Below are 16,101 nucleotides of genomic sequence, written 5' to 3'. Positions count from 1 at the left end.
CTGAAAACTATACGCATATCCCTGTCTACATTCAATTGTTTTTTCTTGTTTTTTTAAAACTACAATAATGCTGGTAAAATGGCAGGCTAAGATCTTCTCACACTAGAAACAATTCTGACAAATATACACAAGCAAAGTATAGAACTAAAACATATCAAGAAAATTTTTTTCTTTCTATGAAACATCTGGTAAAACACATTATTTACATATACACATCTTCAACATAATCGCATTCATTTGCATATTATATATTAACAGAAAAACAAACAAACGAACCCAAAAAACTTTTACTTCATCAAAATACAGTACATCCTTCTTGAAAGTGATAAAGGAGGGATTGAAATTCAACAAGTCCAGGCATTAACCCACTTTCTGGGGGTTGGCAGCACGAACCCCTTGCTCGTAGGTGATGCGCTGTGTTATTAAATACTGGGCGGCCTGCGTAGCAGCTGGTGTTCCCGTAATCGTCACCTTGCGGTTCCTCGTGCCGGGGACGAACTCTCCCTTTTTCGAGATCTGTATCCTTGCACCAGTCAATTCCTGGTATTCTACTAGCGTTTTCCCTCCTTTCCCGAGTATTGCACCTACGAGGTTTTCCGGCACCGCGATTTCGACTACGTCCTTCGAGCCGTCTGTGGTCTTCTCCGTTCCCAGGATGGCGCTCGCTGCCAGCGGGGACGCCGCGCCAAAGTATCCGTTCGTAGCAGCAGTGGCAGCTGCCAGGCTACCTAACGCAAATGTGCCCGCGGTACCGCCCGGGGTGCTGCCGCCGCCCGAGGCCTCACTTGCATAGGTGGCCAGCAGGTTAGCCGCCGCGGCCGCCGCCGGGTTGGCGCTGGCGGCGGCCGCGGCCAAGGCGCCGGTGGCCGCGGCCTGGCTGAGGCCCAGCCCTAAGGTGTTGAGGTTGTATCCGTAGCTGGCTAAAGTGTTGAGTGCAGAGGTGATGGCCACCAGGTCGTTCCCGGTGAAGCCGGACAAAACCGCCGGGAAGGCCGCGACCCCGGCCAGGTTCGCGTGTCCGAGGAGCCCCGCGGCCGCGGCGGCGGTGGGCAACACTTCGGCGGTGTTGGCGTAGGGGGACCCCGTGGGGTTGGAGTTGGCCACGGGCCCCGTGACGTTCGCGTAACTGATATTGAGGCAGCTGCCGCTTTGGGGGTCCTCCTGGATCTTTTGGATGATGAGTTCCACAGCTTTCCGGTTCTGCTCGGGCTCCCCGCTCACTGTCACTACCCGCTCCTGCAGGTTTATCCCGTCAGGTTTCTGGGACAGCTGCACCCAAGCACCTGACTGCTCCATGATGGCTTTCACTGTCGCGCCACCCTTCCCAATAATGAGGCCCGCTGTGCTGTTGGGCACTATTATCTTGACCTGTGAAAGAGGGGAAAGAGAAGAGGGGGGAAAAAAAAAGAAAAAAAATCCTAATAAATGAATTCTGATTCAGCCACAAAAAAAAGAAGAAGAAAAACAGACGCCTCTGCCAAATCTGAGAACCAGAATCCTCCAGTATACAAGTATATTAATGCCAAATCTTTTTCAAATGCGTTGGCCACAACAGGGTGTCGACTCAATATACCCCCTTTTCATTTCTAATTAACTCATGCACGCTTCAAAATACTGCTTTCTGGAGCTCCTCTTATTACTGCTCGAGTACAGTACAAATCTCTTCACACAATTAAAGAAACAAAAAGTATGTGCAAACTCTAATCACCAGCTGCCATGGACTATATGTGATAAATACAGCTTGTCACAAGCTGCTGTCTGTGGTATTCAACCTCAAGGCTGCAATACCATACGACACACCTAGGGGTCTACACACAAGCAGAAGATGGTGCATTACATCGAGCAAAGAAGAGCACCACATCTTTCAGCAAGTCTTTTCCTTTAAAGATGATCACCTACAGCTTCAAGCGCTGCTTCCAAGGCAAGCAAAGCCAGTGTCAACTTTAAAAACGAAATGTGCCACTTTCCTTTTGATTATTTTGCATCTCAGAGAAAACCTATTTGGATCTTAAAATGTGTGTGTAAAGATGTTCCACAAGCCTGCAAAGGTACTAGCTTTTATCTGCCTTCCCCCCACACAGTAATCTTGCTGAATTACTCGACCATGACTGTGCAATTTATTTGAGGAAAATAGAATTTGCTTTTATGTTTAACAAGAAAAACTCGTAACATAATATGCATCTGATGCAAAGCAAAGGGAAACTTTGAACAGGTTGACTGCATTACTATCAAGTAAATGGCACATAAAAATTCATTACATATTCCTGTATTTCTATGTAGATTGGCATGCTGCTTTGCAGTCGTGAAAAACTAAATCTGTCATCCGAGGAGGCTTGTATGCACAAAAAATACAGATTTATGGTTTATGGTTTAAACCTAGCAAACACAAAAAAGAGGGGCACTGAAACAAGGATTTGCCCAGAAACATTTCCCTATCATTGGTTAGTTAGCTATTCTTATTATGGCACATGTCGAACTCCTGAAAGGAAACGGTGTGACAGAAGCAAGCTAAATCCCTTCTCCAACTGCATGGAAAACCTTGGGAAATAACATTTAATTTTCCGTGTTCAGTGGTGTAGTCTACATTTGTCTCCGATTTCTACAGATTTTAACAGTTTAAGTTATTGATTACCTTAGGACTTACCAACCCAAAGCTAAAAAAAAACCTAAGGACTCATAAAGACAAAGTCATAAAGACCAGATTTGATAGAACTGCCTTCTATTCATGGTTTGAATTAACAATAAATCCCAAACCAGCATAAGTAAGTGGAAACTACGCGGAAGGAGCTTTTTCATAAAGAATTCAAAGGGTAAATGAGTACTTAGCTGGATTACTTTTTAGTGCACTTCATTATCACTTTTTAATCTCCTTTTAAAATATATGTATTTTTAGAATTAAACAATAGAAATTACAGCATTTCATCTTATTCAAAATACTGCTTTTATTTTTCTTCAGAAATACAAAATTATAAAAATACTATACAAAGCTGAAACAGTCAAACAAATAGCAAGACATTTTACACTTCAGCACAGTGCTGCAAATATTTCATTCCAGCCAAGCCGAAAAGTCGGTAACAAGTGGAAACAATGTTTTGCACTGAAAGATGCAGAGAGAAGGCTGTTTTAGCTAAAATCACAGCAAGACACTTTGGGATCAATGGAATACATACAGTATATACACCATTAAAAACAGGCTACAAGCTTCATAAACATATTTGTGTAAATAACCAAATAGGTATTGATCACTTTAATTGATCACTATTATAAAGCATTATTCCTGATATACAAACATTTAATTTCACTTTAACTGCCTTGAAATGAAGTTATTTCTGTACAACCTCATGGTGTACAAAGTATTTCAACTAAATCTTAATGAGAAGATACTGTAAATACCAAATAACTTCCAAGAATAAAACTATTTGGATAATTTATTCATATGCAGTGGGATATTCATATGATACCGGGCTTTTCTCAAGCACTACGAGGGATACGGTAGAATGCATTTGGGCAGGAAGCTCCCTATGGCTTCTACATTGTGTTAATGAACTTGAACCCATACTGCTTTTAAGTCTAATAATAATAAGTAATAATATAAACCCTCTGGACAGATACCTTCCAAGTGCATTAACGGACAAAACAGGGTTAATAACATTAGCAGAGGTTAATAACTGTAAAAATAAGAGAAAATTAAGCTATACTAAGCCCCCCAGAGGAGCTCACATAATATCCCACTAAGCTTTTCAGTTCTGCAGATATCAATTAGTAATCAGCTTCTTAAAACCTGTTTAAATCTCCTTAAACTGGTCATTGAAGGAATGGAAATCAGACTGATGTTAACCTTTCAATCCTCTCCCAGATGCCGTTTGCTTTGGTGATATTCTCTTATGCTGGGGTAAACTGAAATGGGTGTGTAAAAGCCTGATTTATATTGAACAAATAAAAATGACATTGTGCATGAATTGCTTTATGCATCCCAGTCGCATTTCCGTGACATCAACACATAGATTCAGTTGTAGCATCAGATGGTCAAAACTTTTCTAGGTATATTTGCAAATCGCAGGAAAATGTGAGAACCCAAGTGAAACACAATCGATACGCTATAATGTCTGTGGAGGCCAACAGAATGCCATTTAATTTTCTCAAGGAATAAAAAGCAATTCAGGCTATTGTGATCGCATCACAGAGCCTGTCAACAAGACAATGAGCATGCTATGAAATACAGCATCTTCTCCTCATTTTACAAAGAGTTAGTCAACATAATACACTTTGACGCATTCTCTTTCTGTTTAAGGGTTCCACAGATTTATTACAAAACAGAGGCAACCAAAGCCATTTTTAATTGATAGGCCAAACACTGTGTTCCCTCATACGGAACAGAACATTTAAAGTAAGCATTTGCTAAATTGAAGATGGCAGTTTTATAAACTCTTATCGCTACTTAATAGGATTGGTTTTCCAACATGAATTTCTGAAATCTCATTTAAATGAAATGATTTCAATAGTGAAACCTCTGTGGATCATTTGATTAAATCAAATATTTAGTTTGGTTACATCGTGAAAATTAAACTCTTGTATTTATGAATTTTCCACAGTATACACCCTGTGAGGATTGAAAAAAATTAAATTCCAGCAATGACAAACTAAATGAAATGCCAATCAGAGAAATGATGCACATGGCGCTTACTTACAAGTGTGGATTTTCCTTAAATATTCCATTTTAAATATTTTTAATGCACCTGGGTTGACAATTAACAAATCCAAATATCATGATTCAGCTCACATTTTAAAATAACAACAGATGTTTGATCATCCATTGTGATAACTGGATAACGTTAGTTTAGGTGTGCTCACGTGGTACTGATATTCCGTCACAAAGGGGTTTTCTAAGTAAAACAGTATATACTGTATGCATAGCATTATCATCTTATTTACTAGTGCAGCTCACAATTTCGAAGGGTTCAAAAGTCAACATGTTAGATGCCAATACTGTTACATCAATGGATGACTGATCTGAACATCTCAATTGACCTCAATCGATTTTAGAACATGAAAATCAATTCAAACTTGCACCTCATGATTCTGCTAGGCTGGTAATTACTTATGGTCAGTCAGCTCATACAATATGACAAACTGTTGTTTGTCCCTTACAGTTATAAAGGCACCAGTCCAACTTCATATGCTTCGTGCTGTGCATGTGGAAATATGAAAATCACTGAAAAAACTGGATTGACCTTAATTACATTTATCAGTGTCAGGTTGGACTTCTTTGAATTGGACGGACCTCGCTCTTCAAAAGCCTGACAAAGAAATCCTCTGGATCTACCAGACTCTCATGCCCTGAGAACCAAATGAAATGAATGACAGAGCAGAAGTTTTTTCCTGTTTGACTGTAATGCATTTCTCCAAATACGGAGAATGAAATGCTGCCACTCGAAGGAAGAGTCTGTTTCGACAGGGAGACCATTCCAGATTTAGACTGTTAGGGATGCCCTAGATTGCTATTGCAGAAAAAAGATATGAAGAATCGAAGCAGATAGTTCTGAATAAACCAAGGTGATCTTTCAGACCATTTTTTAAAGCCTAACAACAGAGAGCCGAAGCTCCTGCAGAAGATTAAGATGTGCTCTGCACACAGAAGTGTTTCAACCTCAACGTCAATACCAATGGGCTCCAAAGTGCAGACAAGAATGTGGCCCTGTCTTCCCACTATTAAGGTGTTGCGTCCAACGAAAGGAGACACGTTCTGGGTGTGTATGAAGCAGGCATTTCCTTTATTACGTATGTATACAGGAGCCAAAGCCAATGAAGCACTGACTCAACTCACTGATACAAAAGGACGCTTTTTATACAAAATCGCGAACAGCAAACCCACCCAGAACAGTTCCAGTACAATTCTATGCCATATATGGTGTAGAGCCAAGGCTGCTAGCCTTCGTACGTGATAAACTAATAACTGTAAGAACATTTTTGGGTCCCTTTAATCATTATTTAAGCAGACATTACGTACTTCTAGATTTTGTTAACCATGCCTTAAGCAGATATCAGGCACTCTCAGTTCTGGTTAGGCTACCCGAGGCTTGAGAAATAAATCACACAAATTTACTAGCTCTGTATACCCAATGTGAATCTACAGTATGTTTGTGTTTTGAGTAGCTTGTAATTATTAAACTAGTAACATTTGACCGCTGGCATGGTGGCGCACTGGTTATGATTACTGCTTGCAGCGGAAAGGCCCTGGACTCAGTTTCGGTCCTGGGGTACTATCTGGGTGGAGTTTGCATGTTCTCCCCGTGTTTCCATGGGTTTCCACCAGGTGCTCCGGTTCCCACTTACAATCCCAAGACAAGATTACATGTTAAATGTGTGAGTGTGTCTGTGTGCCCTATGATGGACTGGCGTTCCTTTCCGGGTGTGTCCTGCCTTGCACCCATGGCTTGCTGGGAGAGACGCTGGCTCCCCCACGACCCCGTATTTCATAAAGGGGTTAGAAATAGATGTTCAATTCTGTGATCTTAGACCATCCTGGACCATAAAACCACTACAGGGCACGACCAGTTTATCAACGAGTCACGTAATTTCTGAATTCTGTGGTTTAGTGTTGTGGGGCAAAAAGCACATGGGTGTCAGTTCAGATAGAACTGAATACTATCAGTATGTCTACTGCATTGTGAGAGTGTATCACACTGCAGTGATTTCCAGGTGGCCTTGTCAAGCCGATATTGCTACCACTATGTCTGTCCCAGCCCTTCTGTCTCTGACTGTGTCTGGGAGACACTATCTTATGCCGATGAGATCCTAATCTTTTTCAGCCTCTAATTACTGACGGAAATGACTTCTCCCTGTTTGTTCTAAATGTGTTTGACGACAAGGTTAATCCTGAAGGGTATTCAGCAAAGAAAAGAACTGAGTCTAATTACATCTAAACACATACCGAGAAACTTTTCCATTAGGTTGCCTGCCATTTGAAAAAAAAAAACGGTATAAAACTCTGTTCAGTGTCTATTATGAGCATAAATTGTAAATCTCAAAAACTGACAATCGGCACCATTCTATACTGAAACGAGACTTCTATCTTGTCAAACTGTGTGCTTTCAGAACAATAGTGAAGCACAGCTCAGTAAGAATTTACTAGAGGTTTCTTGAACAAAAAGACTGGAAAATGCAAAAGTCTAAGCTGCTGGAAAAAACAGAATTAATTTCAAGGAGAAAAAGAATCTGAAAACAAGCCCAAGAAAGACTTTAGCACGCAGAGCTTGCAGTATAGATAGCTTTTGAAGTTTCTTTTACAGCTGGCTAAGAGCAAGTCAAAATGTAGCTCTAGGTGGATTCTTCTGCCTTCAGGCTTCTGCTGCAATGTTTCACCGACTCAGCTGAATTTTCCCGTGTATTGGCAATTCCACATTATTAACCTGGACATGTCCAACCAAGGTTTTCAATTGCCAGATGTGACAGCAAGAATGTGTAATCAATAAGAATTGTGTGGGGATCTGATTGGCTTCAGATTCGGTTTCTTCCTCTGCTCCACTGCATTCTGAGCAGGCAATGGTGTGGACAGGATGCAGAAGACATCAGCTATGCTCCACTAAACCCATTCAGAGAGGAAGAACATTAATCACAGTTCATTTTCGCAAGTAACTGTAATCTAGTATCCGCTTCACAAAACAGCAATTTTTAAAGATTAGTTTACATGGAAGACTGCATTTCAAGGATTCACTGGTAGGGGGCACACAATTATTCTCAATAATAAGTGGTGAAAAGAAACAGAAAGAAATATCCAACATCTCTTTAGTTTTTTTTTTCTTTTAATTAAAATTGTGTTTTTAGTTAGTGGATAAAGCATTTGAGCATGTCTAATTGCATTGTGCCTTAGACAAACTGTCTTGATTAAACATTTTTACAATTAATATATCATATTATCATAAAATCATAAAACAGCAAATTTACAGCTTGCAAATGTTAAAAGTCTGACATGGAAAAAAAACGTATTGTGATGACCTGAAATAGGATCATATAGGATCAGTCATGTCAGATGAAAAATCACATGTGATTTTGAAAAACAGGAAAAAGTTTTACAGAATATGCAAACAACGTTCCCTATGTTTCCAGTAGATTCTTTCTGAACTGATTAAAATTGAACTTTTCTTTACAAAATTTCATAAAGAAATATAATAAAATATTTCATGCTGCTCTTCACAGAGTAAAAAGAAGCTGAGTGGAAAAAAATGTATTAACCCAGTAGACTATAATTTAGAATGCAATCATTAATGCAATTAAATTTGGATACCTTCTGAATGGAAAAAATTGATTATTAATTCAAAGACATTAGATGAAAATCTGATTTGTAAAAAACGTACTTTTAAATAATGTGTGATAAAAGTTTTTGAGTTATATTTAAATGCATTATATTTAACATGCTGGTCCACACACATATTGCAAACATGGACAAGAAAAAGGTGGCACTCAATTAATCTAATGTCACCAATCTAAGACTAAACTATGATCAAAGTTTGCCAATACATATGACACTTATCTTCCAAGATCTTAAGATAACAGCCATCTCGTAGTTTTTAATGCCCTGACAGAACACACTACCTAGTTATGGCAAGAAAGGTTAGGGAAACAGGTAAATATATTCATAAATGGATGACAACGGGTATGACTTACATCTCTGTCCATTCCAGTTCAGGAGTTTTCAGCTGACACATGCTTAAATTTAGTTTAGGGCTAACACCTACCAGTTCTCACTGGAATGGGGAGGAAAGTTTTCTATACTACCCTGTCATTAAGGGAATAATAAAGCAATATAAAATAACTGAAATTTTACATAGGCAGAACAGAAAAACTAATCTTTTGCTTCAAAAAATTCACTTTTTTACATGTATTTACTCACAAATGAGACAAGACCGATGACTTTCTTGCAGGAAATTATGTTATCTACCATAGAACTGGAATCAATTCTTTTGGCCTATGACAATATTCTTCCGCCAGCAAGTGTAGAAACATGAGACCAGAAATAACCCTACAAATTACAGTGCTGCCTCGGACGCCGGCTGTGCAGATCAAAGAATAAATGAGGAGAACACCGCAGTTTGTAGCCAATGACACAAGATGGTCTGTACCGTAGATCGACATAGAAATGCTGCAAAGCCATGCACAAAGAGTCTGCTGACATTATTCAGAAATCAAGGGTGATTGTAATCAAATGTATCCTTCTGTTAGCACTAGCTGAAGCACCAAGAATTTTGCAGAAAAAAAACTGTTGATATGCAGAGAAATACATTTGACCAGGTACAAGGCTCTAAATCCAAGCAGAAGAAGTAGCTGCACTGTGTTTGCCTCCCTTTCTCGGGAAGAAAGATGACAGTGAAAGAAAGACACACGGCAAAAAATACACACAGTATGCTTCTTTATTGTGAAACAACAACGGCACCTATAAGTACGTCATGCTATACCAAACCGTCATGCTGAGACCTCACATCCCACAGTAGTCAATCGGACCATCAATGAATAGATTTATTGGCAAATAACGCTGGTAACAGAAGTAACTGACAACGAGTGGCTTGAAGTAGTTACCCACTTGCAATGACTCGTGCAAACAACACCAGTCTCAGCTGTGACAGTGGATCTGGAAATGCAACAATATTAGACAACCACATTTTTAATGTCTTTAAATCTGGAATAAAGCTATCAGACAAGATGAGACCTTGAATTTACAGCGATCCTTCCACTGCTTGTGTATATGCAGGCTCTGGTTTCATAATTTAAAATTCCAATACAACATGAGTGTACAATAAAGCAAACCATCATCTACCTGGATACATAAAAAATCTAGAAATCCTGATTTAAAATATTTCCCTAAAAAGTGCAAAATAAGCTCTCAATTCACCCTTGTCAGTCAGTTTTTTACAGTTTTTATTGAAAAGTGTTGCTCAATAAGAATTAACGTGTATAAAAGGGGGTTTACTTTCACCTTCTTGAATATCAAATGCTAAAAGCATTTCTGTACTGCAGTATCCTTCAAGTGATAATGAAAAGTAAAAAATTGATTTTTTTCCCCCACTGTGCAAACAAAAGGAAAGCCTTTCCTCAGCTTCAAGGTATGTTTTTATTATGCTTTTATTCTCCCCATCTCCTCCTTCAGATAAGACTAATCTTTGTTCAAATACAATGGTGATGAACTGTGTGGTTCTGCAAATCTCCCTGTGTTACTTGCTTAGAGAACCACTGACAGCTCTGAGATTACTGTGCAGGAACCTTTTCTCATTTAACAACCGCAGTGCAGATGCATGCCGATATACTGGAGCAGAATGTTAATCACTGTTACGCTCGGGAAACAATTGCCATCTACTGTTTGTCAGTTATTGCCACAAAGAAACAGCGCAGTCCTGAATCACCTTAACTATCACATCCCTTACAAGTACATCCGCAGAACATGAGATCCAATCTTTACTGACACTCTAAGGATTGGACACGGGTCACTTATTAACACTAAATTATGTTACAACAATTGAATGAGAGATATAACGCTGTCAAGGGAAAGACAAAAAGCATCATGGAAATTAAGGCATGCTCAGAATTCAGTGGCATGTTCTAAAATAAGATAAACCTGACAAAACACAGCGTATAAGAAACATAGCCTTGCATAACCAAAACTCAACCTTTCAAGAAAGGAATGTAGACATCACAGACATCCTTGTCTAAGAAATGTAATTTACAAAGAGCATTTGAAAAAAATCACAGTGCTTCTATATGGAAATATTCCCTCCTGCAGCAAAGTAGTTTACTGTGAACTTACAATACAGTAGGTACTGTAATTAAGCACAATAATACTGTTCCTTAAGAAGGAATAATACAATAGTACAGAATTCTGAAGGAAGGTATAAATTGCACAAGCGTCTGTTCATTGCTGATTTTCTGTCTGACCAACACATCTTATTTATGATTTAACAAAGAAATCGAGTAGACCAAAAATACAGTACGTAAGAGGAATTTAAGAATACATCTTAGCCAATAAGACAGCTAATTGCAGCTTATAGGTTCTTTGTCTTAAGCGTGAAGCAGGAGGCAGAAATAGTTTGTTAATTTAGGAAAAAAAATATTTTATTAGTCTGAATATATGGATGATTGGAAGCACTTGGCAGTTTAAAAAAACGTAAAGAAATATCCATTCAAAATAAGTTAAATGTATTTTCAAAGATGGGAGATAAACTGCAGTGGAACATTTTAGATGACGCATTGAGTTTTATTTTTAATGAAATTGAAATTTTTTAAATTATTCCTATTCATAAAAAAGCAAGAGAACCATGTTACATATTTTAAGCATTTGAAAAGACATTTAGCATAAAGGTGTCAATTTCAAACCGCCAAGTTTACTGGAACTTTTGGATCTGAAAACTTTGGATAATAAAGCTTACAATAAAAGAATGAAAACCCATGCATGATATTCGCTGTTACAATTAAAAACTGTTGTCAAACTGTAAAGTGTGAATAGATACTGTCATTTGTGTCACTGCTCATTCTAATTCTTAGCAGTATCTTACATTCATTTCTACACCGAGCTGTGGAAAGCACACATTCATCACTGAAGTAGTTGCTGATGTCTAACAGTTTCACATTCAGGCATGAAATAATAAAAAATAAGGCACCTTTTGAATTGGGCCATATCCTAAATCTTCTCTGACAGTTCAAAGTTTTAGTCCTACACCCATAATTCAAACTCAACTCCAACATCTACTCAACAGCTTCTTTCAGGTGACAAAGATCTCTTCATCTCTATCTGCAGATGGAACTCCACCATCTGACTGTGAACAGTTTTATGTTTTTCAAGAACATTTTACTTGCAGAAATAATATTAAAGAAAACAGAAGAAATATGTTACAAATAACTACTGTATCTGAAAAAGTACTGGAAAATCACAGCAACGTAAAGGCAGAAACAGGATTCTCTGCATTATTAAAATAACTGGAAAAACAGGGAGAGGGAATACTTAAAATGTCTGTAATAAAAAAAAGCTTTCTATCTAACCACATACTGTAAATTATAACAGCATATATCAATAACCTATTGTTTTGTTGAGGTTACTGGACCACTGATGTTTTCATAATTTTTCATGAAACCTGCATTAATGTAACAGGCTGAAGTTCAGGGATCCTTCAAAATGTGCAGAACAAAAAGCACAAGCGCTTATTTTAAAGGTCTGCTAGACTGCTCTTCGTCCAGATAAAGGTCAAGGAAGCACAGCTGATAGTCTTTGAAAAAAGAAACGCTGTATGTGAAATGATAACACAAGCATAAAATAGACAACTTTTTTAAATAGCCTGGTTCAATCATGATCACTAAATTGGTGATTTGAAGCTATGCGTCATGTGAGTTTTAATATTATCATCTGATTTACCAGTAGACAAGGGGTGTCAGAGACATCATGGCAAAAACATTCTGAGTGGCCTGAGAGATGAGTGGTGCCCACCTTATTCCTACAGCTGCTCTCAAACATGGAAAAAACGGTGGGCAACAGAAGAAGCTATTATCAGCTTTCCGTCCTAAAGAGAACAATTTCCTTGAACAACTCCCACCATTAACACTTTGTAACACACACACACAGTACTTCTTCTACACTCTCAGGGAAAAACAGACTGCATAGACTTCACTCTTTTATTTCAACAAGGTGTAAACCTACCATTCTTAGCTCGCAGGTTTCCAAACTGCAAGGCTAGCAGATTACAACACAAAACTATACGTTCATGAACACAGGCCGTCCCTAACGCCGCAATGCCCCAGACAGTTCCTCTGGGTGTGCGTGTACCTGCTGTCCCGCGGTCAAGAGGATGCCTATGGGAGATGTGGCTGAGATGGCAGGATGATACTGTACCTGACTGGCCCTGGAGGTGGTCATGGGATCAGATGGAGAGGACTTGGTGGTAGTTGGGGAGGATGGCAATGTCTGGGAACAAAGCAGTTCAGGAGCAAAATCACCAACCTTTACAAACCAGGTTCTGAACAGATTTCACACAACCAAAAAGTCATCATTCAAACAGACAGCTGATGTAAACTTCTAAGTCATGCCTAATATAAACAAGTACAAAATCTGGAGTTCAAAGAAGGATCACTTAGAAGATCACTTAAGACAATTTTGTTAAAGAAAATCTCATTTCAAGTGTAAAATAACTCTTCTGTTAGACCAATGAAGTGTTAAATATTTAAGACGATATCATGACCACATTCATCAAAGGCAAATGCACTGACAATTCCCTGTAAATTAATATAGCACGCTGCTTCTAGGCAGCTAAAAGATGGAGTTGAGAACAATCTGCTTTTTTTGAACATAACCCGCATCCCAGATGTGTGGAGAATAGCGATGCAATGCGTGTCTGGCAGTTAGTCAGTTAGATTACTCTGCAGTTGATTATGATGCATTTCACACAAAAATGAAGTTCACCCTTTGCTTCCAAATGTAATAATGTCAGACAGCATTGTGGAGAATATAAAATAAATCAAAACACGAAGACCTTACTACTGTACGTTTTGTACTACACATCCTTCAAACTTTCTATTTTCTGTAAAACTGTTTTTACAATCAGATGTGTAACAGACACCCCCCCAAAAAGAAAAGTTTCCAAAACGGAATTCATCAGTAGGGAACAGAGTAAAATGATGCAGAGAACAAACATGACAGATGAGGACAATAATCTCCACAGAAAGCAGCAGAGGAACCCCAGATGTGAAGAGGGTGCTGAGGGAAGGCCTGTCAGCATGAGTGAACAATCTGTGGAAAAGTTTTTTGATGCCTCTATGATCCAACAGGAGAAGCAGAAAACAATTTATCCTCAGAAACAACCATGTCAGTTCACTTCATCTTCCTCATCTACAGTATAACCGTTATCTTTGCGTGGATAACTATTCAATTAAAGTGGGAAAGATCAAATCAAATGATATATTATAGTAAGTACAGGGCCTGGAAAGCTGGACTTTCCAAAATCCCTATGTAAACAGCTCTGTTCACATAGCTCTTGACCGATATTATTGCGAATGAAAATACAGAAATCATGAAAAAAGAACTACTTTCCTTTAACAATATTGGCAACATGAAAATTTGAAAAAGGCAAAAACATTTTTAAAGCTAAGTATAACTCAACACTCAAATTGAATAAACCTATAACTATAAACCTATACTGAGGCTTAAAAATTGGATTGGAAGCAAAGGGCTTGAATCATATGACAGAGAACAACCTCTAAAAACAGCTGTGTTTTTTTTCACCTTTAAAAATGATTAAAACGACTCGACGCACTCATATTGAAATGAATGGCTTAACAACAGGTTAGCAAACATTCATGAAAGCTTTCCAAGTAACTCACCAGCTGGACGTACTGAGTAGTCAAAATGCATGAGAAAGGTATTTAATATTTCGCATGCTTTAACAAAAGTGCATTAATTATCATAAAATTAATAATAATTAGTTACACAATCATAAATCAACATGCGCTTTTCATTGGAATTCTTAACTGACGGGTAAAAAAACCTCTTTCTTTTAGAAATGTGGTCAAAATATCATTAGTAGAATATTGGGTAATGAAGCTACCATTCACACAGATTGCCTTTCTCTACATCTTACATTTGATTTCTTATTATTTGAGGTCATTCTATTTGCATGCTGTTGTATGCCTGCAGACATAATATTATAGATCAAAAAACAAAAGTTCTACCGCTCTAGTTTTTCCTCAATGGTAGATGCAGGCTCTAGTTTTTAATGTCCTCTACAAATGAATAAAGCCTCCTATTTACTGCTCCTGGAAAATTGACCCATGCAAGTATTTTGTTTTGTTAGTTGAGACAATTTTGATGAAAGCATTCACTATCAGACACAATCAGTATCAGTATTTGAACGGACGTTTGTTTGTTTTTCTCAAAAGTAAAAAAAACAACAACTTCTCATTGCGATATTCCCCCACTCCGAACAGCCCTTTAATCTGCTGTAGTAGGGGACTCAGTCAGCTGCCCCTGGGAGAAGGAGATCGGGGTGAGCTCTCACCTGTTTGATGCGGTCTGGGTTAACTGTGGTCTGGGGCTGCAGGATGCTGACAGGCTCCGTCTTCGCAACATTCTGAGGCATTTCTCGAATCTTCTCAGCTATGAAGCCGTGAACAGCGTTCAATGCTTCTACAGTTCCCTGGATCAGACATACCCGTTCTGTAGTACCTGCAGAGCCCACAAAAATCACGTACAGTAAGTACCTTCAAGGGAAAAGGAAGACAGTAAGGCAGTATCAAAAGAAACTGCTATAACCTTCAAGATATTAACTCTTTATTTCTGGTTTCTGGTAAAACATTTTTTTAAATTAAATGTTTAGGTTAAATAAAGGACTTCTCCCACCTCATTAAAAGGGCACTGCTTAAGTCTCAATTTTACAGAATAACAATGTACAGCTGAAAAACATCTAAAGCCTATTTAGTTTTTCAGTCTTGTGTACTGTTTTATTAATGTTGTTGTGGTTGTACTCTCTTTAAATCATGCATGACATGTGCTGCGGTTTCATGACTTTAAAAGGGTTCCGTTACATGACAAAGCCCCAGGGAGTCTTTACAATGCTGTATTAATTGTCCACTAAATGATGAGAAGTGATATGGATTGATTAGTGTAGCTAATGCAAGTGTATTTCCCCAGGTCAGAAGACAGACATTTAAACAAAGCAGGGATCGAGTTTCAGCACAGCACTTGCAGTCTGGCTGGCCTGGAGAGCAGCATGAAGCTGATGCCAAAACAACAGCACAGATGCAATACTTGGCTTCTCTAGAGTAAATTGTTACATTAGGAAAAAATGCAACATTTTTATATGGACAAAGCAGGTTACACTAAATTTCCACATGAAACTATATTCCATAAGAACAGTTTTTTTGTGATGTGACCCTTTATTTGGGATACTGCAGCAGTACATTTAATCATGAAATTTCTTCTTATTTGCTTATCAACAACAGGTTTTAAGTTAAATAAATATCATGTAAGTACCTTTCACTGCACAAGTATATACTGTACAGTATATTTTTTTAACTTAAAAAAAGGCCTGTAACTTGGTGAAACTGACTCATCATCCACAGTTTCATACCAAA

The 16,101-nt window shown here is 38.3% G+C and overlaps 1 protein-coding gene across 7 annotated transcripts in view; it reads right to left on the bottom strand.

Annotated features, from left to right (window-relative positions):
• The window catches only part of LOC102694293 (RNA-binding protein Nova-1), a 68,958-nt gene that overhangs the window by 1,821 nt on the left and 51,036 nt on the right, over positions 1–16,101 (bottom strand). For 6 of the 7 annotated variants that reach the window (XM_069193053.1, XM_069193056.1, XM_069193055.1 and 3 more), the window contains 3 exons: positions 15,027–15,193; positions 12,869–12,940; positions 1–1,368 (listed from right to left, as the gene is read on the bottom strand). The exon at positions 1–1,368 is cut by the window's left edge and continues 1,821 nt beyond it. In XM_069193053.1, coding sequence (XP_069049154.1) covers positions 361–1,368; positions 12,869–12,940; positions 15,027–15,193 — 1,247 coding nt within the window. In that variant the 3' untranslated portion in view covers positions 1–360. The remainder of the gene's footprint in view (positions 1,369–12,868; positions 12,941–15,026; positions 15,194–16,101) is intronic. The other variant, XM_069193054.1, reaches the window with a different exon arrangement.

This window comes from Lepisosteus oculatus, chromosome 8, assembly GCF_040954835.1.
Source record: "Lepisosteus oculatus isolate fLepOcu1 chromosome 8, fLepOcu1.hap2, whole genome shotgun sequence".
In the NCBI taxonomy this organism is placed as follows: Eukaryota; Metazoa; Chordata; class Actinopteri; order Semionotiformes; family Lepisosteidae; genus Lepisosteus; species Lepisosteus oculatus.
This window is presented reverse-complemented; position numbering and strand designations above follow the sequence as displayed.